The following is a 25,764-nucleotide window of genomic DNA, read 5'->3' as shown; positions in this document are numbered from 1 at the left end:
AAGACAGAAATCAAGACCTAACTAAAAATGAGAAAATGTGGGCAGTCATTATGTAAGAGGGAGAAAGTAATCTAGTAAGCAAAATGTGACTGCTGCTAAATTATGAGTAATGTATAAACAGAATGTGGATCAAGAGATGTACATGAACAAGCTTGGTCTACTGTCACTGCACCAACCATACTTAAACCTTGCTTCTTGTAGTATGTTTCCACCTATCCGTTTCAGGTGGGTGAGGACTTTGTAGAGGGGAGTGAATGAAGAGACCAGCAACAGCTTAATCTTGAAAACAAATTAGAGCAATACATCCAGAACCAGGGGACACCTTGAACTTCACCTAGGGCCAGTTCGTTTTGGTTGGCCCTGGGCAGAGAATGCCTAGAGTTCCTCTCCTCTGACTGTCACCCTTACATCTCCCTGTCTACCTGTCAGCTGTAACTCCATCATATCTAAATTCACCCTGGCAGTTATTTTAGGAGCTAGCAATGCCTTGTTTTGGAGAAGGCAAGGTCAAAACTTCCCTTAATCAGGCTATGCTAATGAGTGACCAAAACCCTGGGCAGCAGACTGATTCACTAATGAGATCTGCATAACTAACTGGAAACCCACGTTGTTCTGTCAATGGAATTTTGGCTGCAAATGCAAGTCTTCCTGAGAGCAAAATCTAATTACTATCAAGCAGCCAGGTGTGCTAGATAACTTTTTACTGACCTTGTCTGAATGTCTCACCAGCCTGCCTCAGGCACAGGTGAAGCCTCCGCCCTGCCAGCCCTTTTGTCTACCCAGGATATTACCCTGCCTGGACACAATCATGCTTTGTCATCTTTCCAGGAGGACCCCCTTGATCAAGGTGGGAGTTAGAAGTTGCGGGTTAACAGATTTGCTGATGAAGCAACTAGTGAAATGTGTTGGGAGCGCTAATTATCAATAAATAGTTCTCCCATTGCACCTTGCTTCTTTTCTCTTTTCCTGGAACCCTAATATTTCCCTCAAATTCTAAACCTTGTTTTAGTTTTTTCATGTTAACTAGTAGCCTATCAGAGGCACTTTGTGCTTCCTTGCTCACTATCCAGGTGAAATTCCCTAAACCACACTTTCTGCTTCCCCTAATTGGCAAATACGTCAGTTTTCCAAACTAGTCAGGCTGTGGAAGTGGAGAGGTCCCCCCCCGACACCCCCCCTAATTCCCTCAAATTGGTCGCAGTTCTGGGTCAGCGTCCCAAACCTGTTAAAAAGTCTACACATGTCTAATAATTACACATGAAAGCACATATGGTAACACTTCTTCCCCACTGCCCAACCACCCATGCATCCTTCTCACATCTGCTTAATCATCTGCCAGCTCTCCGAGTGCTTGCATGCCCTTTCCTGACAGTACTTGGCAGAGCGTGCAGTTGGCAGCCCTGCTGCTGGAAATGTTGCTACTGTTCACCTCCTGCACTTCCTTTCCCCAAAAATACTGTGCAACGTGTGTGAACAGGAGTGTAGGTGTTTGGAAGGCTCAAAAGGAAGCAGACAGGCAGCTGGGGAGGTGAGCAGATGGGTGATGGTGGGCTCCACTGGAAGACCCGGGCCTCAGCCGCTGCCCTACCTCATGGTATGCTGATGCTGGTCCTGATTAGAGATGGGCATGAACAGAAAAAAAAGACGAACATGTTTGTTGTTCATTGCCATCCATAAACAGGGATTCACAAACAACCACGAACATGTTCGTGGGGGCCAGCAGGCTCTCCTCCAGCCATCATCCAAGTCAAGATACCTACTGCACCACTCCCAGAAACCTTACCTGAGCAGGCAGCAGGAAAAGTACCAATAATAAATAATAGCTTGGCTCAGAGCCTGGCAGCAGCCCTGGAACTTTGTGTGTGGTGGGATAGGGATCTACCCCTTCAAGTTCAGTCACACTAACAAAACCTGGCTCCCCACCCAAAAGCCTGCGCAAAAATAGTCATATGAAGAAAGCTTTAAGAACATGAAGAAACTACGTAAAGAATTACATTCCAAAATTAGTAGTGAGAAATACAATCTAAAGAGAATAGAAAAAGATAATTTCAGGAGTTAGCATTATTTCCATCTCAAAAACATTGCAGTTACAACAAATTCTAACATAAATAGCTGATAACATGGTTATATATGAACTTAGATAGACTACAGTCAACCAAAAAGAACGCTGGTTCTAGCCTACAAATGTTTATACCAAAGATCGGACTTGATTCAGTGCCATCTTTGTGCTTTTAGCACATCTTCCCAGCCCCTCCGACAGCAGTACATTACAATAGAAAAACAGGGTTGACATACCTGTAACTTATGTTCATCGAGTTCTTCTGTGCTGACACACATGGGGGACTGCGCAGGCGCAGGCCAGCCGCCGGAGAATTTTCCATAGCTTCTATAGCTCCGAAGGGGCCGTTCGTCGCGCGCCTCAGCGACCGTTTTCCCGCCCAAACGGTCACGTGCTCCTCCAGCGACCAACGGCCCCTTCCCTCAGTTCTCCTTGCCGCCGCTGAACCAATACACATAACCACAACCTGCATAGACACCAATACTTGTTATAGCCCACACAGCATTGTGCATTGGAATTCACAGCGGGGTAGGAGGGAGGGTTGTGTGTCAGCACAGAAGAACTCGATGAACATAAGTTACAGGTATGTCAACCCTGTTTTCATCTTCGTTCTTCTGTGCCTCCACACATGGGAGTGTACCAAGCTTCACACAATAAGGAAGGTGGGGTGAAGTCCAACACAATTTTATTGTATCACACAAGAACCATCAACAAGTGTAAACAACATATAACTATACACAACTATACATATATACAACATACTCCCATATATCCACACTTGTATAAGGAGATATTCAATAAATATATATATAAGCATATATACATATAAAACATACAACTACAAAATTGTAGCATGATAGCGTAGCATCTCAGAACCCCTTAGGAAAAAAGGGAATGCAATACAGCCCTTGCCACAGCCACATCTCGCCCTGTATCCACATCTACAGCATAATGCCTGACAAAGGTGTCAGCCGTGGACCAGGTGGCTGCCCTACAGATGCTGGCCAACGGAACCCCCCGGAGGAGAGCCGAAGAGGCAGCCTGGGACCGCGTGGAATGGGCCCTAACCTGCAGCGGGCAACTCGCCCCAGCCAGGGAATAGGCCTTACTAATGGCCGTCACAATCCACCTGGACAGAGTCTGCGAGGAAGCCCTATTGCCCTTGTCCTTGGCCCCAAAACACACGAACAGGTGAGGACACTTTCTGAAGCCCTTTGTCCTGTCCAGATAGAAAGCTAGCGCCCTCTTCAAATCCAGAGTGTGCAGCGCCTTTTCCCCCTTGGAAGAGGGGTGAGGAAAGAATGCAGGAAGCGATATCTCCTGCGACAGATGAAAAGTGGACACTACCTTAGGTAGGAAGCCCAGGCAGGGACGCAATACCACCCTATTGGGATGGAATAAAAGGAAGGGGGGGTCAGACCGTAGCGCAGAGAGCTCACTGACCCTCCTGGCAGAGGTTATAGCCACTAAGAATGCCACCTTGTACGACAGCAGGTCCAAGGGGCAGGTCGCCAAAGGCTCGAAGGGAGGCAACATTAGCCGTGCCAGCACCAACGACAGTGACCATTGTGGTACAGGAGGCGACACTGGTGGGTAGAGGTTGAACATTCCCTTAAGGAACTGACGGGACTTTGGGTGGGAAAAAACCGTGCTACCATCAACACGAGAGTGGGTAGCAGAGATAGCTGCCAGGTGAACCTTGAGGGAGGTAACCCTTAATCCCTGGTCCCTCAGGAGGCACAAATAGTCAAAAATCAGCCCTAGGGAGCTATCCGTAGGAACCACCCCTTTCTCACGTGCCCAGGTCTCAAACCTCCGCCACTTGGCCTCGTAAGAGCGCCGGGTAGATGGCTTGTGGGCATTCAAGAGGACCCGTTCCACCTGCGTAGAAAAACTCAATGAGGAGGGACGATCCGCCAAGCTGCCAGATGCAGCTTCCCGGGGTCGTGGTGAAGAATGTCCCCATTCCTCAAAAGATCCTGCCAAGGGGGCAGCCTCACATAGGTCCGCTGAGATAGCTGCAGGAGCCTTGGGAACCAGACTTGCCTTGGCCAAAAAGGAGCCACTAAGATGCAGTCTGTCCTGTCCTCCTCTATTTTGCACAGGACCTTGGCTATCAAGGGGAAGGGCGGAAACATGTAATGCAATCCCTGGTTCCACGTAAACAGGAAGGCATCCCCAATAGAGAGCGGATCGCTCCCTGCTCGGGAACAGAACGTCTGGGCTTTGGCGTTCGCCGCCGTAGCGAACACATCTATAACTGGGTGTCCCCACATCTGGAAGATCAGCCCACTGCACCCGTCGTTGAGCTCCCATTCGTGGTCTAACAACATAACCCTGCTCAGGGCGTCCGCCCGAGCGTTGTCTGACCCAGCCACATGTATGGCTCGCAGAGTGACGCCATTCTTGACCGCCCACTGCCAGGTGAGCGTGGCTTCCCGGCAGAGAGTCATGGACGCTGTGCCCCCTTGCCGGTTCACGTAGTACATGGCAGTGGTGTTGTCTGTCTGTACCAACATGTGACGATTTCGCAGCAGAGCTGTAAGGGACACAAGCGCAAAACGAATGGCTCTTAGTTCCAAAACATTGATATGGAGCGCCCTTTCACCTTCAGTCCAGACGTCCTGGACACAGACATCCCCACAGTAAGCCCCCCATCCCACCAGAGAGGCATCAGTGGTCACCGTGATGTCAGGATGTTGATAACCGAAAGGGAAACCTCCAAATAAATTGCCCTCAGACAGCCACCAATCCAACGAGGACAGTATGCTCCTAGGAACGGAGAGCTTGAGGGACGGAGGGTGCTGAAAAGCATCATACCTTCGTACAAACCAGTTCTGGAGAGGCCGCAAATGCAGCCTGGCGAGGGGGATTACAGAAGTAGCAGCAGCCATATGGCCCAGCAAGCACTGGATAGTGCGTACCGGTTGAAAACGGTTCCTCTTAAACATGGACACAAGACCCTTTAGGGACCTAGCCCTCTCCTGGGGGAGCAGAGCCTTACCCTTTACAGAGTCCAGAAGTGCACCAATGTAGGAGACCGTACGACTGGGAACCAATTTAGATTTTTCTAGATTAACCACGAGGCCCAATCGGTCGCATGTGGTAAGCACCAGATCAAGGTCCTGGGCTAATCTGGGCTCAGACTCAGCCACGATGAGCCAGTCATCAAGGTACGGAAAAATTGAACAACCCTGCTCCCGAAGGAAGGAGACCACAGGAGCAACACACTTAGTGAACACCCGTGGGGCAGTGGACAGGCCAAAGGGGAGCACCTTGTATCGAAAAACCCTTTGCCGGTAGACAAAACTCAGGTATTTCCTATGTTCCTCACGTATCCCCACATGAAAATATGCGTCCTTCAAATCCAGGACCGCAAACCAGTCCCCCTTCCTGAGCAGGGCAAGCACAGTTGCCAACGTTACCATTTTAAATTTAGTCACCCTCAAATAGGCATTAAGGCCTCGCAAGTCCAGAATGGGACGCAACCCCCCGTCCTTTTTGGGGACTAGGAAGAACCTGGAGAAGAACCCCTTCACAGAGCCTTCATAGGGCACCTCCTCTATAGCTCCCTTGGCCAAGAGCGATGTTATCTCAGTGTCCAGCTCGGCCATAGTGTTATTGACAGCGGTCAGCGGTGAACAGCATCTCGGCAGTTCAATGAATTCCAGCCCGTACCCCTTCTCAACAATAGTTAAGACCCATGAGTCAGATGTTATTGACTCCCACTCCGAGAGGAATGGCCTCAGTCTGTCCGAGAAGTTCGGTGGTACGGCTGGGTTGACCCGTCAGTACTGCCTCCCCGGGCCCTGCTGCTCCTTCTGTTGGGACGGAGGCTGCGAGGAACGAGGTTTGAACGGCCTACGCCTCTTGGGCTGTTGCTGAGGAGGGTAGTTCCGCTGTTGATAAGCCGGGAATGGTTGGTAACTCGGCCGCTGCTGCTGGTACCTGCCCTGGTAGTGGTAAGGGCCGTACCTGGGAGCGTACCGTGGCTTGTAGGCGGGTTTGTCCGTGGGAGCTAGGCCCAAGGACCGTGCCGTCTGCCTGTCCTCTTTCTTTTTCTTTAAGGCCTCATCGGTGGACGCGGAGAACAGTGATTCCCCTTCGAAAGGTAAGCCTTCCACCCGGGACCTCACTTCCTGGGAAAGGGCCGTAGACCGCAGCCATGAGTGGCGTCGGAGGACGATGGCGGAAGTCATCCCACGAGCTGCCGTGTCGGCCGCATGGCTCCCTGCATTCAGCTGTTGTTTTGACAGGCGGACAGCTTCTGTCTGCAGGAGCGACACCACTGCCTTCTGTTCAGGGGGGAGGAGGCCAACATAGGATGCCAACTTTTCCCAAAGGTAGAGTTGGTACCCAGCCATAATCGTCTGGTAGTTGGCAATCCTCAACCCTAGGGACGCGATGGAATACTGCCGTCTACCTAGGGCATCCAGCTTCCTCCCCTCCTTGTCAGGTGGCGCTGAGGGTGCTCCAGAGCGGCGAGACTGGAACTCCTCCGTGACGAGCGATGAAGGCGGAGGGTGCTTCAACAATGATGGCCAGGTGCCCTGTTTAATCTTATAAAGCTGCTCAATCCTCCTCGAGGTGGCAGGTTGGTCACAGGGCACCTTCCACACCTTCTCGACAATTTCCTCTATCCCCTCAAGCATAGGGAAGCCGACGGTTGCAGGATTGTCAGCATAGACCCTCCTGAGCAGCTTGTCCTTGGTTTGGGGAACAGCTGAGGAGATATCCATTTCCAAAGCTTGAGCCATCCGAGCCATCTGATCTGCGCAGATTCTCAAATCTTCATATGGAGAACTACTGCTCGGCGCCACGTTGTCGTCTGGCGAAGGTTCGGAACAGGACTCGGAACCGTACTCTCCGACGCTGCCGACGTCCTCCCCTTCGGAACTGTGCGATTCCTCTCCCCGGGCCGGCGGAGGGAACCATGCCTGCCTAGAGGTCGAGGGCCTCGGTTCCGAGTACGCGAAACCAGGAGCCCCTTCCCATTGGCAATGGAAAGCGGGAGGCAGATCCGAAGCTTGACGATGACGGGAGGCCAACGATCGCCCGGAACCGACACTCCCCTCCTCGGACCGACGTCGCTCACGACTGGAAGCAGCTGCTGGTGAGCGGTGACCAGAAGACGACCGATCCCGCCGACTCGGAGGCGGGCCTGGATCAGCTACTGGGGAAGGTGCCGATGGTACAACCTCGAACGCGCCCGGGTCCGGCACATCCTCCGGAACCGGAGAGCCCAGGTGAGGAGACGGAGTGCGTGGAATCAGGATGACCTCCTCCGTCGGAACCGAGCGTGGAGAGCGATGACGGTGTTTGGTCTTCTTCTTCTTTGCAGGTGGCTCTGAAGAAGATCTCGGTACCGACGCAGCCCTGGATGATGACGAGCGCGGCTTAGCCACCGGAATCGACCCAGTCGTCGGTTCCGACCGAGGGCTCGGAACCACGATCTTCGGTCCCGAGGCGGCAGCTCTCGGATCCGACGCGGTGGAAGAAGCGCTTCGGGGCGGCCTCGCCGAACCCTGCGCTGGAGAGGTTGTCTTCGACGCTGCGGCACTTGCGGGGCGTGCAGACCGAGCGGAGGACACAGAACCCGCCCTCGAGCGCCCTCCGACAGAGGGGCTTGGGCCAGCCTTGGGGGAGGGCAGCGGTGTTGCTGTTGACATGACCGCTTTCCAGAGGGAGGAATTCAGCCGGGCCTGCCGATCCTGACGGGCCTTATGCGTGAACCCCTGACAGATCTTACAGGCGGTCACATTGTGGGTCTCCCCCAGACAAAAAAGGCACTGGTCGTGGCCATCGGTCTGTGCCATTTTAGTATGGCACTTCAGGCAACGCTTGAAGAGCGCCTTTGAGGCCATCTTCAGGGGCGCGCAAATGAGAGAGGTCAACCAGTCCGAGTCAGAAACCGTCCGTTAATTACCGTCCAAATCAGTATCCAAAAGCGAAGTCCGAAGTCCAAACCGATGTCCAAATAAACCAGAAGATCAATCACAAGTAATAAGCGCAGAGCAACGAAGCTAACGTTCTCTCCCAGCGGCGGCAAGAAGAGAACTGAGGGAAGGGGCCGTTGGTCGCTGGAGGAGCACGTGACCGTTTGGGCGGGAAAACGGTCGCTGAGGCGCGCGACGAACGGCCCCTTCGGAGCTATAGAAGCTATGGAAAATTCTCCGGCGGCTGGCCTGCGCCTGCGCAGTCCCCCATGTGTGGAGGCACAGAAGAACGAAGATGAACTGCTGAAACTCAGTTCAAAAATATTTATTTGTGATCTGCACTTACGTGGTGCTTATAGTGGCCTCCCATCCCACAGACTAAGCACACCCATACCCATTTAGCTACTTCCGGACCGCTCACTATATTTAGAGAGTGAGGAACAGCCTCCTGGATTTGTAGAGCTACTTCACTTTCATTTCCTGGGGTGCCGATTCTGCTCCTCTCTATCAAAAGATTAAGGATCTACCTGCAAATGCAGTCATGTAAAATCTATCAGGATAAATAATTTTGTATCTTAAAACACTGACCAATCTGAAAACAAGTTAGATAGCTTGTAGCTTAAATAGGTCCTATTTCACAATATGCTAGGATTGACATATGAAGCCCATGGGTAGGGGGGATAATGGGAGACATTCCTGTGGGGGGAACCCCCCACCCCAGGACTTTTCAGGTTTTCCAATGGAAAAATAGGAATTTGGGGAAGTACTAACAACTCCTATGAAATATTTTTGAATTAAATAAATGCTTTTAAGAAAAGATTTTACTCAAAATGTATAGTATGAAGATTTTTATGACAATAATTCCTGCGTATACTGCAGACAAACATTTGCAATCATATATTTATTGTTCAGATGCAACTAATTTTGTCCACAATGTTGTATGCATACATCATTGAACAAGTCAGTGTTTTCAGTGTTATAAAGTTTATCTCAGCTTCTAAATATGCTCTTAGCCTTGTTATGACTGTAGTAGACTGTTTTTGTCAAAACAACACACCTTTGCTTGTTCAAAACTAAGGCATTTATACTTTTAACAGTGCAACCCTATGCAGAGTTACTCTAGTCTATGCCCATTTATTTTAATAGGTTCACTCAAGTAAATCGGCACAGGACCACACTTTAAGTTTCATAAATATGACAATACAACTTGATATGCTACGTTATAAATGATGCATTTTGTGGTGTTAAAACAATAAAAATTTAGACTTGATAAGAAAATATTGCATATATTTAGAAATTTCACAAAATGTGTTCCTTTTCGAGGAAGAAGCCAGTTTTCACCTTATGGGTACAAGGTTTCCAGACATTTATGTCTCTGTGCTCAGTTGGAAATAACTCAAGTTCAACAGGATTGACATAGCCCTCTCCTCTTCCATCATTGTTCCTATTTTAGATGCAATTCTACCTCTCCCTCACAAACTGGACAGAGGAAACAATTAGAAACTACTCTAAGCTGCTGCCAGAAAAGTGGATCCCAGAAGGTTAATTTCTATTATAGACTAGAAACACAGATGACACAGTAATTTTGGGGTGCCAAAGGCCAGCTAAACCACAAATTGAGCTATTCCGTTGCCACTTTCACCGTAAAAGCAAAACATCTCCACCTTGGTGGGAAGGAACAGTGAACATGCACTAGCTGTCTCTGGCAGACTGGTGGCACCATCAAGGCCACAAGACTCATCTTGTCATTATTTTACTAATCCAGAGATAGTTGATAGTTTTTTAGTTTGCATTTGCTTTGAACTCTTACTCTTAATCCTGTTGCTTGGAATACTCTGAGGTAAATGAAATGCTCGCACTCAAGATCTCTTATCAAAAGAACTTATACTGAAGACAAGTCAGGTAGAGCTTACATGGGATAAGGAAGTCACATATCCCGCTGTTTAAAAAGAAGCACCAATTCCATCAGAACCTAAGTATTGCATGTGCTCAAGTTTTTAAACACTGGAAAATGCCATCAGCAATCACAAACCCATTCTGCAGCTATAGTATTTTGCCTTTGAGAACTCAGATGTACGCATTTAAGTCATAATGTTCAAAAATGACACATGGAGAATACAGCCTTATTGTAAAAAGTGGGCTCATGAAATGTCTGAATAATGTAACAGGAAGACTGTTAAAACATGAATTACAATCCAAATACTGAGTTCTAGGATATTTCAAAATTAGAACTTAGAAAGCTTACACTATTTTAACCGAAAGCAAACAAGAAGCCACACAGCACTGCACTTTTACACAAGCTTTGTATTGTATTTCAATGTCATTTATTGAGGAGTGGATGAGATACTGTCAGACATGCCAAAGACACTTCACATTCAAGGGCTGGGAGCTCAATGGCCTTCTTCATTGAGTCACTACACAAGCCTGTTTCAGAAAACTGAATGCGATATCGATGAAAGTCTTCATGCTTGATGTTGCCATCAGTTTATCATCTTTTAATCTACCAGTTTGATGGGCAGAAGGGTGTTCTCTACCCTACAAAAATACTCACACTCCAATACATGTTAACACTAGAGGGTAAAAATGCCTGTAATCTGTTATAATGGGAGTCTACCGAATACCTGGTCTTAAAGCTGTCTTAATTAGTTTATACTTAATGAAAATTCAACTTGTTTCCCTTTCACCATCATGTGGTTGCTTCACACCATTAGAAAAATACTCTTCAGTGCTACTGCAGGGTTTACAGGAAGCTCCTTCAGTGCTGATGGGTAGAAATTCATTGCAACACCTTTTGCAAGTGTTTCTTCCTGATGCCGCTGCTTGTAGGTTGCAGAATGGCCTACATGCACTACAGTTTTCTCTCTCAAAAACAAAACAAAGAAACCTAAACCAAAGGGTAAACGTTTATTTGGAGTTTTCTTGCAGATGATCATTAAGGCCCTTTACGCAGAGGTCAGGAGCTCCTGTATGGCTGCCTGCTGATCTGCACTGAGCTGAGATATGCATTCTGTCCACAGCCCTCCAGACGTCTAGAGAATGAAGGGAAAAAGAGTGGTTAAGCTGAAAGATACATACAAGACCTACACACACACACACACAGCTATCTAAAACTCATCTAATTAAGTATGATCAGTGTTGTGAAGTCCAAACCAACAGAATAAAGAGTTATTCATTGAATAAAAAGATAGAAACCTTTCAGCCCTTTCAACATTCTTGCAGAAATGAGTTATCATCTACAGAAAACATATCATACAAGAGTACACGGGTGGGAAGAGATAAACCAGCTAGAAGTGAGGTTTAAAAGATAACCCGACCAATTCCTTTCTCCCTACTATAAAGAAACTTCATTTCTTCTGGTGCCTGTTAAATGTGAAAACATGGATCTCTTTTGACTTGCCTGTCCTCTTTTGGCACAGGTATTTGAAATACTTGATGACTTTGCCACACCACTAAAATGTGCTCCTTTCTTTTCCCCATTTGCTATTATAAAATGCAGTTATATGCTGCTCACTTCACAGCAAATTTTATGTAAAGCAATCCATTAGACTACTTCTATTACTATAAAAGATATTTGAAAAACTGGCTGGTATCTATTCTTCCTGCACAATCACATAACTGTGATTGATTGTTGCTGTAGCACAGTGGTTAGGTTGTGAATTAGCACTCTGCTGGTTCGAGTATCACTACTGCCATGAGTTCCGTAGGTGGCCTTCGATAAGCCACTCCTCTCAGCCCTAGCTCCTCAGCTATAATTTGGGGATAATAATAACATTCACCCACCACTCTGGGTGGAGCACTAATCTGTCTAGAAGAGGGGTATATAAGTGCAGTTGTTATTATTATTTATTATTACTTGGGAGGAGTTACAGTAATAAAATAACCCTTATATATGAAAATATCTGGATTCACCTGCACCTGCCGAATTACATTAGCCAGTCTTTTGGTGCATGGGTCTTCATGCTTGATTGCTTCATTTATTTCACCATCTGCAATTATACTGAATATTTTGGGCAGATTAGAGTTGTTGGGGCCCAGGACAATTGGATTATTACTGTTGGGAAGAGGAGAAAAAAAACTGTTAGCCCACATTAATAAAGGCTTGCAGGATAATTAACACATGCTGTTAGCTGTAATAAAGACCTTGTATACAATTCCAAGTTGCCATAAACTTAATGTGTACCCTTCTACAAACCACTTTTAGAATAAGGTACTAATAACCTACCTTACCCAATTGATGAGTGAAAAGGATTTCACTGGTACAGCCAGTATTTCATTTAAATATTTTAAATAAAAATCTAAGAGTATTTTCCTTTCCTTTCTATTACAGCCAGTTTGGTGTAGTGATTAAGAGTGCGGGACTCTAATCTGGAGAGCCGGGTCTGATTCCCCAGTCCTCCCCCTGAAGCCAGCTGGGTGACCTTGGGCTAGTCACAGTTCTCTGGAGCTCTCTGAGCCCCAACTACCTCACAGGGTGTTTTGTTGTGGGGATAACAACAACATACTTTGTAAACCGCTCTGAGTGGGTATTAAGTTGTCCTGAAGGACAGTATATAAATCGAATGTTATTATTATTATTACTATTCATTCGACCTAGTTGTCACGAACAGCCACTGAGAAATTATATTTAAGCAATTAAGGGGAAACTACCCACATAATGATAGCATTTGTGCAGTTGTATTAAAATGTTAATATGTAACCCATCCATCTTCATTGCTCAGTAGCTTAGATATCTCAGCAGTTGGAGAAGCAGAATCCTTGCTGATCAGAGGGACAATCAATTCCTGACTGAGTTTTAAAAATCAGGGCAGCTTAAAAGTATGTTCAAAGGATTCAATGCAATTATGGTCGCAATGACATATTCTCTCTGAATATGGAATACCACTAAATCTACCTGATAAGACTACAGATGATAAAGCATTAAGATGCATCAACATAAAGGAGTATATGTATTTAGGATATGTTAAATCACAAAAATACTTTGGGATACAAACTGGTCAGGGACTGTAAAGGTTGAGCAAACTCTTCTCAACCTTATTGATATACTTTTATAATCCAGATGTTTCAGACAAATTTCAATTAAATGTTTTAGCTCATCAACATTTTCTTTCTTCATCAGTTCTGTTGAAATTCCTAGGCATGTTAGCTTATGATTCACCAATTTATCCCATTTGCTCTTGTGACTCTCTAATTTAATAAGACTGAGCAAACCTAACTCTGGATCTGACTGCAAGATCATTAGCTTTAAAAGTACTTTTTTCAACATGTAATTTCAGGACCGCCTAACAGGTGAGGAGTCGACATTCCCTGTCATCTCCAGTTTAAAATACCATTGCTGATAAAATCTGTAACTACCTGCTTTAGAATACTAATTAGATCTGTAAACTGAAAGGGATGGTAACACACACACCACTGAAATGTGTTAATTGGCATATCAGCACAAAACTGTGTACAATATATGAACGCTTTCTTTAAAAAAATGTTTGGGGTATCATTTATACCTCCAATACCTGATCATGAATGATTTATCCTTCCTCATTCATTATAATCTGAGGACCAAAGCAGACAAAATGCAAGATCTGCACTGAAACATTTTTTTTAGAGCAGATCAGGGAAGCAGTGTTTAATCCTATCCTCCTTGTGCTTTTCCCCTGACCTAAACACCTCTCCCCTGCATACTGTCGTTTTCCCCCACAGAGAAAAACATACAGGCACCTGTACACCTGTATTTTTTCCCCAGGCATGGAAAATAGCAGCTTCATTGAATTTTGTATAAGAAAAACACTGTAATGGGAAAAGGTTGAACACCCTGTCTCCCAGCATCACTTCTCTGGTGTGGAGTAAAAAAAGAAAGTGGAAGATTTGTTTATGGTTCTCTCAGTAGTTTATCTAAATCTATTAGCTTATTTACTAGTTCCCTCTAACATGGAATGATAACGGGGAAGGTGGTTAGATACAGAATACATTCTGTTAGTTATATTTATTTATTTCATTTTTATACTATTTCTGTTTAGTTAAGAGCTCAAAGCGGTTTGCATCAATAGTCAATTAAAATTAACAAAACATAATAAAAATCTAATAAAATGCAACAAAACATACAGCATAATATAAAATATTTAAAACCATACTAATCCCAGCCCTAGACTATAAAACTGTACAGAACAACGTAAGTATTAAAGGTAATTACAGCACCCAGCAAGTCGACTAGGCCTCATAGTAAAGAAGTGTTAAGGGCCTACACCAGATATTCACACATGGGGGGAAAAAAGGTGTTTTTGTACTCCAGAAAGATTAGACATGGTCATAAATACACAATGGATTAAGATGGAATGGGGTTTAAATTTCAATGTTCAACTGATGTACTTCTTATGCTGGCAAAATATTCTAAGCGAACTCTAAAATTGTGCTAAACAAAGCCTCTAGATAGATAATGCAGATGAACAGGAAAATTTGATAATTCAGCCATATTTTCTTCTTACCTCTCTATTAAATCACACAAGTAGTTAAATGTATGGACAGCTTCTTCCTTGTCTTCATGTAATGGAAGCCATGATAACCAATGTGGCAGTACTTCCTCAACATTTATACAGTCAGGCATGAATTTCATGATCTTCCCAACTGCTGAAATGCAGTTCTCTGTCGCATTGATATTCTCTTTGGTTTTGGCATCTGTTGATTGAATAACTCTCACCAGCAATGGAAGTGCCTCTGATAAAGCAATATTTGAAAAATCACATTCAGATACAATACTGAAATGTTTCAATTAAAGATAATGATTTTAAAACATGCTGCAAAAAAGAATATACCTAAACAAAAAGGAATTCTAGGTATGTAAAACAGTGTACAAGAATGCTAGATTACCAGTAGTTGCTTTCTGGGTATTAATGAGCTTAATTTTAAATGCATTTTAAATGTGTTCAAGACTCCATTTTGCATATTAAAAACTGAATATATATTAAACATTGAAAATATGATCTCTATAGACCTATAGGATTGCCATAGATTGGAGGTGACCTGATGGCACATAATAGAGATGGGCACGAACCAGAAAAAAAATGAACCATGCGGTTCCTCACGTTTCATGAACCACGAACTTTCATGAACCTGCCCCAGTTCACAAATCCGTTTGTTTTGGTTCATGAAAATGTCACTTCTGGGCCAGCAAATCACCACTTCCAGGCCAGCAGAAGGTCTGCAGGAAGTTCATCCTCCATTTCCTAGGAAACTGATTGATTGACACCAGGCTGTCTGCAGTGATAAACTGAAAAACGAACCAGCCTAAAGTTCGTGGTGGTTTGTCAGAAATGGGATCTGATGAACTGCTGGTTCACAAACCATGACCCAGCCTGGTTCGTCACAAATTTTGGTTCGTTTTTCAGTTTGTGCCGATCTCTAGCACATAACACATACACACAGACCCATACCAATGGTTTTCTATCACGATTTCTGGAGATCCTGTCTATGTACTGATAAAACATCTTACTATATAATTGAGTAAGCGTATTTCAGACAACTCACTTTATACCCTACTGCACCACTAGAGGGCGCTGACATGGAGGGAAGCCTAGGCAAGGCACTATGTCTCTCCAGAAAACGTGCCATGGTGGGAAGCCCAGGATGGGAGCAAGTGGCAATGCCCACCTCCCCAACCTGATATTAGGAGTGGAGCAGGTGGCAATGCCCACCCCCATTTTAACACAGCTGGTATTAGGAGCAAAGCAGGTGGCAATGCCCACACACACCCTGCCTTAACCCAGCTGGTATTAGTAGTGGAGCAGATGGCAATGACTAACTCCCGCTTTAACCCAGCTAGTATCAGCAGTGGAACAGGTGACAATGCCCACCCCTTTTGAACAAGTTGGGATCAGGAGCGAAGCAGGTGGCAATACCTGCCCCCTGCCTTAACCCAGCTAGTAATAGTGGCAGAGCAGGTGGCAGTGCCCACCCCCCCACCTTAACCCAGCTGGCATAAGGAGCGGAGCAGGTGGCAATGTCCATCCCCCCCAACTTAACCCAGCTGGGATCAGGAGCAGATCAGATGGCAATGCCCGCCCCCCCTTACCCTAAACAAACTGAAGTGGAAACCCACCCGGGAAAGCAAACAAGAATTACATTCAATACAAAATGTAATATATTCATATATTCACACAATTCATGCAAAAGTACATACACAGTCAATAAAGTGCCACGTGCTATTCTTACAATATTTGTGCAACTCTACAATGCTAAAATATACTTATGACTATGTATATGAGTTTAGGCATAATCAAGAACTTATAGTCACTGTGTTGAAAAGTTAATCTAGAAGCATGAGCCCAACTCAGAGAGACTCTGGGACAAGCTGAAGGAGAATTTCTCATATGTTTCCAAGCTAAGTATCTTCTTTCCCTGTGTTCCTCAGCTGATATGGCAACAAGGTGGGAATACAACTGCTCCGCCCAAACTGGGACCGGTTATCACTCATGCAGATTTTCGTCTTGTGAACTTCCTCAGGGGCACGCAGTTCTTCCACCGTTTGTATTGTATTACATTCATAACCTGGAGAGTGACGCTGACCAGAACCGCCTAGCAGCAAAAACCCCTTACCCGGCTGGGATCAGAAGTGGAGCAGGTGGCAATGCCCACTCCCACCTTAACCCAGGAGGTATTAGGTGCGGAGCAGGAGGCAATGCCCTCGCCCTGCCTTAACCCAGCTGGTATTAGGAGTAGAGCAGGTGGCAATGCCCTTCCCCTGCCTTAATCCAGCTGGTATTAGGAGCAGAACAGATGGCAATGCCCACCCCTGCCTTAACCCAGCTGGAATTAGGAGCGGAGAAGGTGGAATTTCCCCTCCCACCTTAACACAGCTGTTATTAGGAGAAGAGCAGGTGGCAATGCCACCCCCAACCTTAACCCAGCTGGTATTAGGAATGGAGCACTTGGCAATGCCCACCCCCACCTTAACCCAGCTGGGATCAGGAGCAGATCAGATGGCAATGCCTGTCCTCCTTCACCCAACTGGCATTAGGAGTGGAGCAGCTGACAATGCCCCCTACCTTAACCCAGCTGGTATTAGTGGCGGAACAGGCGGCAATGCCCACCCCCACCATCACCCATTTGGAATCAGGAATGGAGCAGGTGGCAATGCCATGCACCCCCTTCACTCAGCTGGGATCAAAAGCAGAACAGGTAGTTAAGCCCGCTGCCCACCTTCACCTGTCAGGATCAGGCGCGCAGCAGGAGGCACTGCCTGTTACTCCCTTCACCCAGCGTGGAGAAGACAGGGTTAACATACCTGTAACTTATGTTCATCGAGTTCTTCTGTGCCGACACACATGGGTACTGCGCACGCGCAGGCCAGCCGCCGGAAGATTTTTTATCGCTTTCCCAGCTCCGAAGGGGCCGTTTGCCGCGCGCCTCAGCGACCGTTTCCCGCCCAAACGGTCACATGCTCCTCCAGCGGCCAACGGCCCCTTCCCTCAGTTCTCCCTTGCCGCCGCTCATCCAATACACAGAGCCATAACCCCGATAAAGACTAGAGCCATAACCCAGCCATAGTACAGCAATCTGCGTTGGAGTTCACAGCGGGGTAGGAGGGAGGGTTGTGTGTCGGCACAGAAGAACTCGATGAACATAAGTTACAGGTATGTTAACCCTGTCTTCATCTTCGTTCTTCTGTGCCTCCACACATGGGAGAGTACCAAGCTTCACACAATAAGGAAGGTGGGGTGAAATCCAACTCAATTTTATTATACAACAAGAAAGAAACAAGACAACATATATACACATATACATATGTGGCAAAAGAAAACATACCAACCCCACAACATCCAGCAAGTATAAATATATATACATATAATATACACCATATACAGCGCCTCCACCTCCCCATTGGAGCATATTAACCAGCATACTCCTAGGGAAACAAGGAATGGAGGACGGCCCTAGCAACAGCTACATCTTCATTGGCATTTACATCCACAGCGTAATGCCGTACAAATGTATCGGCGGACGACCAAGTTGCAGCCCTGCAAATGTTAGCTAAAGGTATACCCTTGAGCAGTGCCGAAGATGCCGCCTGGGACCGTGTGGAGTGAGCCCTGACACCCAAAGGACAGTCCACCTTAGCCGTGGCGTAGGCCTTCACAATGGCTGTCACAATCCAACGGGACACCGTCTGTGCAGACGCCCTGCGGCCCTTGTCCTTCGCCCCGAAACACACAAAAAGGTAGGGACTGTTCCTGAACACCCTTGTCCTTTCCAAATAAAAAGCCAAAGCCCTCCGCAGATCCAAACTGTGGAGGGCCTTTCCCCCTTTAGTAGAAGCTGCAGGGAAAAATACAGGCAGAGAAATCTCTTGTGAAAGGTGGAAGGTTGACACCACCTTGGGCAGGAACGAAAGACACGGTCGCAAGACCACCTTATTCGCATGAAAGCGAAGGAACGGGGGATCTGCCCTAAGAGCAGCCAGTTCGCTGACCCGTCTGGCAGAAGTGATCGCCACGAGGAATGCCACCTTGTAGGAAAGCAAGTCCAGCGGGCACGTAGCCAAAGGCTCAAAAGGGGGCAACATCAACCTAGCCAGGACCAGGGAGAGAGACCACTGGGGCACAGGGGGTGACACAGGCGGGTAAAGATTGAGCATCCCCTTCAAAAACTGGCGGGACTTCTGGTGAGAGAAAACCGTGCAGCCATCCACCCGATCATGGAACGCAGAGATGGCCGCAAGGTGCACCTTCAGAGATGCTACACTAAGGCCCTGATCCTTCAGCTCGCAAAGATAATCCAAGACCATCCCCAAGGGGCTATCCAGAGGCGCCACCTTCCTAGAGGCGGCCCAAGCCTCAAACCTACTCTACTTCGCCTTGTAGGCACGCCGTGTGGAGGGCTTCCTAGCGTTCAGTAGGACCTTCTCGACTGGCTCAGAGAAGCCTAGGGACGGGGCCGAATCCGCCAAGCGGTCAGGTGTAGTTTCCTGGGCTCGTGGTGGAAGAGCTTCCCGTGTAGGAGGAGATCCCTCCGGGGTGGAAGGGCCACGTAAGTTCGGCCGGACATCTCCAGCAGCTTCGGGAACCAGAGCTGCCGTGGCCAGAACGGAGCCACTAAGATGCAGTCCGTGTTGTCCCTCTCCACCTTGCACAGCACTCTGGGTATGAGAGGGAAGGGCGGAAACATGTAATGTAGTCCCCGGGCCCAAGTAAATTGGAAGGCATCCCCAATAGAAAGGGGGTCGCTTCCTGCCCGAGAACAAAAGATCTCGGCCTTGGTGTTTGCCGATGTCGCAAACACGTCTATGCTCGGGCGACCCCATTTCCGAAAGATCGGCCCAATGTACTTTGCGTTGAGCCCCCACTCGTGATTCAGCATGTGCACCCTGCTGAGAGTGTCCGCCTGCACATTGTCCGACCCAGCTACATGAATGGCGCGAAGCGTCACCCCATTCCTGATTGCCCATTCCCAAATGAGCGTGGCCTCCCTGCAGAGGATCATGGACACCGTGCCGCCCTGTTGGTTCAGGTAATACATAGCGGTAGTGTTGTCCGTCTGCACCAGCACCTGATGGTTCTGCAAGATTGCTGTGAACGACATAAGTGCAAAACGAACAGCCCTCAGTTCAAGCACATTAATATGGAGACCCTTTTCTCTCTCAGACCACACATCCTGAACACATAGCTCCCCACAGAAAGCCCCCCACCCTTGCAGAGAGGCGTCCGTGGTTACGGAGAACTCGGGATGATGGAAACCAAATGGGGTCCCTTTAAACAAATTAATATCCGACAACCACCAGTCAAGAGAGGATATAACGGCTCTGGGAACAGAGAATTTAGCAGTCGGAGGATGCTGTAAAGCATTGTATCTCCTCACAAACCAATTCTGGAGCGGGCGCATCCGCAGCCTCGCAAAAGGGACCACCGGGGTGGCAGCAGCCATATGCCCTAGCAAGCATTGAATCATGCGCACTGGCTGATAACGATTCCGTTTAAACAGGGTTACCAGTCTCTTCAAGGAACGTGCCCGCTCAGGAGGCAATAAAGCCTTGGCCTCCAATGAGTCGAACACTGCCCCAATATAAGGCACAACACGGCTAGGTGTCAGCTTAGATTTTTCAAAGTTAACCAGGAGGCCCAAGCGTTCGCAAGTGTCTAGCACCAATGCCACATCTTGCAGCAGCTTAACCTCTGAGTCCGCTGTTATAAGCCAATCATCGAGATAGGGGTAGATGGTACAGCCCCGCTCTCGAAGAAAGGAAACCACAGGAGCCACGCACTTAGTAAACACACGTGGGGCTGTGGAAAGGCCGAAGGGGAGAACCTTGTAACGGAATACCCGCTGCTTGTAAACGAAGCACAGAAATCTCCTGTGCTCCTCCAAGATCCCCACGTGGAAATACGCGTCCTTTAAATCCAGGACAGCGAACCAATCCCCCTTCTTCAAAAGGGCAATTACAGCAGGCAGTGTGATCATCCTAAACTTGGTGACCCTTAGAAAGGCATTTAGGCCCCTAAGATCCAAAATGGGACGTAGACCCCCATCCTTCTTAGGGACCAGGAAGAACCGGGAAAAGAAACCCTTCTCAGACTCCACAAATGGCACCTCTTCCACAGCACCCTTAGCCAAGAGGGACCTAATTTCATCCTCCAGCTCAACCAAGGTATTATTCACCGCACTCAGCGGTGAAGTACACATCGGCAGTTCAGTGAATTCCAGCCCGTACCCCTTATCAACAATCGTTAAGACCCATGAGTCAGATGTTATTGACTCCCATTCAGACAAAAAAGGACTGAGTCTGTCCGAAAAGTTCAGGGCTGCCGCAGGGCCGGGTCTTCAGAACTGCCTTCCAGCCCCTTGCGGATCCTTTTGCTGGGGTGGAGGTTGAGACGAGCGGGGCTTGAATGGCCTACGCCTCCTGCCCTGGTGTTGCGCTGGGGTATACTGGCGCTGCGAAGTAGGGTACTGCTGATAGTACGGACGGGGTTGATATCTGCTGCGGTACTGGTAGGGATTATACCTCGACGAGTACCGAGGCTTGAACGTGGACCTGTCCGCCGGAGTGACCCCCAGGGAGCGAGCCGTTTGTCGGTCCTCCTTCTTCTTCTTAAGCGCCTCGTCGGTGGTGGTAGAGAAGAGGGAGTCACCCTCGAAGGGCAGACGTTCAATCTTGGCCCTCACCTCCTGCGGGAGGGCAGTCGACCGCAACCACGAGTGCCTCCTCAGAAGCACCGCTGACGCCATACCCCGAGCAGCCGTGTCAGCCGCATGACTCCCGGCATTCATCTGTTGTTTCGATAATCGTACTGCCTCCGTCTGCAGCAACGACACCACCGCCTTCTTGTCAGCAGGGAGGTCAGTGACATAGTTCGCCAGCTTTTCCCATAGGTAGAGCTGATAGCCCGCCATAATCGTTTGATAGTTGGCTATCCGGAGGGCTAAAGCAGCAACTGAGTACTGACGTCTACCCAGTGCGTCCATCTTCTTTCCCTCCTTATCCGGTGGGACGGAGGAGGACCCCGACCTCTTGTGCTGAATCTCCTCGGCTATCAGGGATGACGGTGGAGGGTGCTTGATGAGAGACTGCCACGTCCCCTGTTTGATCTTATACATCTGTTCGATGCGTTTGGACGTGGCAGGCAGGTCAGATGGTGACTTCCAGACCTTGTCGATGATCTCCTCCAAGCCCTCCAACATAGGAAAACCTACTGTAGCCGGGTTCTCCCCATAGATTCTGCACAGCAACTTGTCCTTCGTCTTCGGGACCACGGAAGACACGTCAATCTCCAAGGCCTTGGACATGCGGGCCATTTGGTCTGCATAAATCCGCAGGTCCTCGAAGGGAGAGCTGGTGGAAGGGCCGACATTGTCGTCCGGAGATGGCTCAGAGAACGACTCAGAGCGGTAGCCGGACCCCGCATCCTCGTCATCCTCATCAGACACAAGTGCTGGCACTTCGTCCCCTGGGAAGGGTGGGGGCAACCACTCACGACGGCTAGACGACGACGGCCCCGGATCCGATGACCTGAAGCCAGGTGGAGCCCCTTTCCACTGGCACCGATAGGCCTCTGGTAGACCTGTAGCCTGTTGGTGACGCGCAGCCACGGACCGCTCGGATCCGACTCGCTCGGATCCGACACTCCCCTCCGACCAATACCGCTGGCTACGGGCAGACTGTGTAGGCGAAGGATCCCTGGTCGTCTCTCGGATCCGACGACGCGGAGCCGGGCTCGATTCCGGTGTTGGCGAACGCCGCTCACTCGACAGGACCACATAGGCCCCCGGATCCGGTACCTCTTCCTCAAGGAGGGGACGGTCAGGGGAGTCTAGGTGAGGTGATGGCGTAGGTGGAGACACCAGGACCACCTCTTCTGCAGGCCGGCGCCGAGGGGACCGAGAGCGATGCTTGGTCTTCTTAGCCTTCTTCTTCGGAACCGATTCGGAGGAAGCTTTTGGAACCGATGTCCTCTTGGTCGACGCCTTCCGTGCAGCCTCCGGTCCCGAGACTGCCACAGGCCCTTCGATCGACGCCGGGGCTGACCGTATCGGATCCGACTCGCCCGGCCTCGGAGCCGACCTCCCCGGTTCCGACCTCACCGACGCCGACTTGTGCGGGGACTTCGCAGACCTCGCCACCGAGCTTGCCCTCGACGCCGGCTTGTCCGCCGGGCGGGATGTAGCCACCGATTTTGAAGAGGTTACAGAGCCCGCTCGAGACCGGCTTCCGGCATGGGTGGGGGTTCGGCCAGCCTTCTCCACGGCCCCGGGTTTCTCCGCCTCGGAGGGCCCAGGGGCGTCCAAGACCCGCTGCCACAGTGAAGCCTTGAGGCGGGCGGACCGCTCCTGCCTGGCTTTATGCGTAAGGCCCTGGCAGATCTTGCAAGTGGGGACTACATGTTCCTCCCCCAGGCAAAGCAGGCAAAGGCTATGCCCATCCGTTTGAGCCATTTTAGCACGGCACCGGGCACAGTGCTTAAACAGGGCCGTAGAAGCCATTCCGAGGGGCAAAAAACAAACGCGAAGTCAAAAACAGTCCGGGTCAAATACTTCACCAAGATCAGTCCGTCCAAATCAGTAAGCAGAAGAGAAGTCAAAGCCAGATCCAAGTCAGTCACGAGAAAGCAATCCAAAGTCACAAAGAAGCACGGAGCTACAAGCGAACGTTCTCCTCAAGCGGCGGCAAGAAGAGAACTGAGGGAAGGGGCCGTTGGCCGCTGGAGGAGCATGTGACCGTTTGGGCGGGAAACGGTCGCTGAGGCGCGCGGCAAACGGCCCCTTCGGAGCTGGGAAAGCGATAAAAAATCTTCCGGCGGCTGGCAGATATTCCCAACTGGCATTAGGAGTGGAGCAGCTGACAATGCCCCCTACCTTAACCCAGCTGGTATTAGTGGCGGAACAGGCGGCAATGCCCACCCCCACCATCACCCATTTGGAATCAGGAATGGAGCAGGTGGCAATGCCATGCACCCCCTTCACTCAGCTGGGATCAAAAGCAGAACAGGTAGTTAAGCCCGCTGCCCACCTTCACCTGTCAGGATCAGGCGCGCAGCAGGAGGCACTGCCTGTTACTCCCTTCACCCAGCGTGGAGAAGGTGGTAGTGCCAACCCCCCTTCACCCAGGAGAGTTCAGGCTCGGAGCAGGCAGCAATGCCTGCCCACCCAGCTGTAGTCAGGCGCAGAACAGGAGGCAATGCCCCCCCTTTACCCGGCATGTATCAGGCATAGAGCAGGTAGCAAAGCCCGCCACTCCTTCACATGGCCCAGATCAGGCATGGAGCAGATGATAATACCCACCCACCCCTTCTTCACCAGGTCGAATCAGTGACAGAGGAGGAACGAATGTCTGCCTGCCCGCCCTCCCCTTTCTAGAGCCCGTTGTATTTTTTCCCACAATGGGCTTTGTTACTAGTAGCAAATATCTTCACTGGCAAAGTAAATTTGAAATGACATTTTGGTGAAGCCAATGGCTTGGATCCAGACTAAATTTTCCGTCAGTGAGTAACTTTCCTGACTTGCCCTTTCCACTGCAGCACACTGATTCCCCAAATGCTGATCCTTGGGGATAAGGAACCCTGAGGCATAACACAAAGAAGAGGGAAACTGTTGGAAATTTGCCAATGTAGTCTAGATCTAACCCAATGTCAGCACATTAAAAAACACATTGCATCTAATGTAGTATCATGATTGGAAGGCAAGTGATACATTATCTTCCTATCTTCTAGACAGGTACACTGAAAAAGCATTTTGCTAGTCCCAAGTAGCAAAGTGCTTTTAGGCTCTGGTAACTTGGATTTTAGGTTTGGGGTCGCACTGGGATATGTCTCCTAATGACACATCAGAGCTCAATAAAAAGCTTCACTGTGGTTAGAAATGCAACATTTCCAGAAATTCTGAAATCGGGGGGGGGGGGGGGAATGTTTTTTCTTCCCTGAAAAAATGGAAATTTTGGGAAAAATTCAAAGATATGCAATGCTAAGAGCCTGTGACGCAGACTGGTAAGCTGCAGTACTACTGACCAAGCTCTGCTCATGACCTGAGCTCGATCCTGCCAGCTAAAGGTTGACTTAGCCTTCCATCCTTCTGAGGTCGGTAAAATGAATACCCAGTTTCCTGGGGTTAAAGTGTAGATGACTGGGGAAGGCAATGGCAAACCACCCCATAACAACAAGTCTGCCAAGAAAAGCATATAAAATTGTATTGACTCATTTACAGAATTTAAGAATATAAATGCCTTCGTTTTCTACAAACAAAAGTGCTAAAGAAACCCAACAGTAATGTGAGAAACAGCTGCAAATGCCTGCACTCTATGCTATCATAGCAAATTTCATTTTGTTGACCTTTACCAACTTGCTGCCCTTCCTTTGTAAGTAGCTTATGCTTCTATGATTTGAGAAAAATAAGGTAAAATCTTCGTTACTGCTTTATCTGGTACTCAGGACTGCTTAATGAAAATCAACTAAGCCCACAATCCCAACAAGAAGACCAAATACTAAGAGATATCAAATTACCTTGCCAACAAAAAGTTCTGTCCACCATTAAACAAGTCATCTGGTGGAGAGTGCTATCAAGTCATACCTGACTTATGGCGAGACCTGGTGGGGATTTCATGGCAAGAGACTAACACTTGCGGTTTGCCACTGCTTGCCTCTGCAAGCCTGGTCTTTGTTGGTGGTCTCCCATCCAATTACTAACCAAAGCCAACCCTGCTCAGCATTTAAGATCTGACGAGTCAGGCTTGCCTGAGCTAACCTGGTCAGGGTTAGGTTTAGGGCCATATTAATCCACAAAAAAGAACTGCTTTGTAAGTCCTATGAAAGATCAGTCTCTTAGTCAGGATACCCATTGCAATTCTTCCAATAGTGTAAGCGGTCGGCCCTGCCCTTCACCATATTTGATACACCTTTAATACAGGCCTGTGTTATAAAAGGTCACAGGGCCCCTAGATTAATGTAGCATGGTCTGCATCAGGGGAAATTCCAAGCTGGCTAGGCAGAATGTTGCTGGACCCAGCCCAAAAGATTCACATATGCCTGGAAGGTGCATGCAAATGCAAAGGACCAAGGTGATTGGATTTACTATCTCCTCAGCAACTGGCTTGAGACCTGTAAAGGTCAGTCTCTGGGAATGACAAAGGTTTGATTGCTCTTTGATTGGTGCTGCAGGGGTATGTGAAAGGAAATGCAAAGTCTCCTGAAACTGCACAAAGAGGCAGTTTGCTAATGAATCTTACTGGAGCAGAGTTGAAGAATTTAGGTGTGAGGAGTATAGGTTCCCAGAGATAGAAATTAACTTGTGAATGCTGAT

At 48.3% G+C, this 25,764-nt stretch overlaps 1 protein-coding gene across 1 annotated transcript in view; it reads right to left on the bottom strand.

Moving 5' to 3' along the window:
- Window positions 1-10,284: 10,284 nt before the first annotated feature.
- IPO5 (importin 5) overlaps window positions 10,285-25,764 on the bottom strand; it is a 53,587-nt gene continuing 38,107 nt past the window's right edge. Inside the window, exons 24-26 of the mRNA XM_054973585.1 lie at window positions 14,472-14,700; window positions 11,905-12,046; window positions 10,285-11,024 (exon numbers count right to left, since the gene is read on the bottom strand). Of these exons, the coding sequence (XP_054829560.1) occupies window positions 10,938-11,024; window positions 11,905-12,046; window positions 14,472-14,700 (458 nt within the window). The 3' untranslated portion in view covers window positions 10,285-10,937. The remainder of the gene's footprint in view (window positions 11,025-11,904; window positions 12,047-14,471; window positions 14,701-25,764) is intronic.

The sequence above is a fragment of the Eublepharis macularius genome, chromosome 3 (genome assembly GCF_028583425.1).
Source record: "Eublepharis macularius isolate TG4126 chromosome 3, MPM_Emac_v1.0, whole genome shotgun sequence".
NCBI lineage: Eukaryota > Metazoa > Chordata > Lepidosauria > Squamata > Eublepharidae > Eublepharis > Eublepharis macularius.
This window is presented reverse-complemented; position numbering and strand designations above follow the sequence as displayed.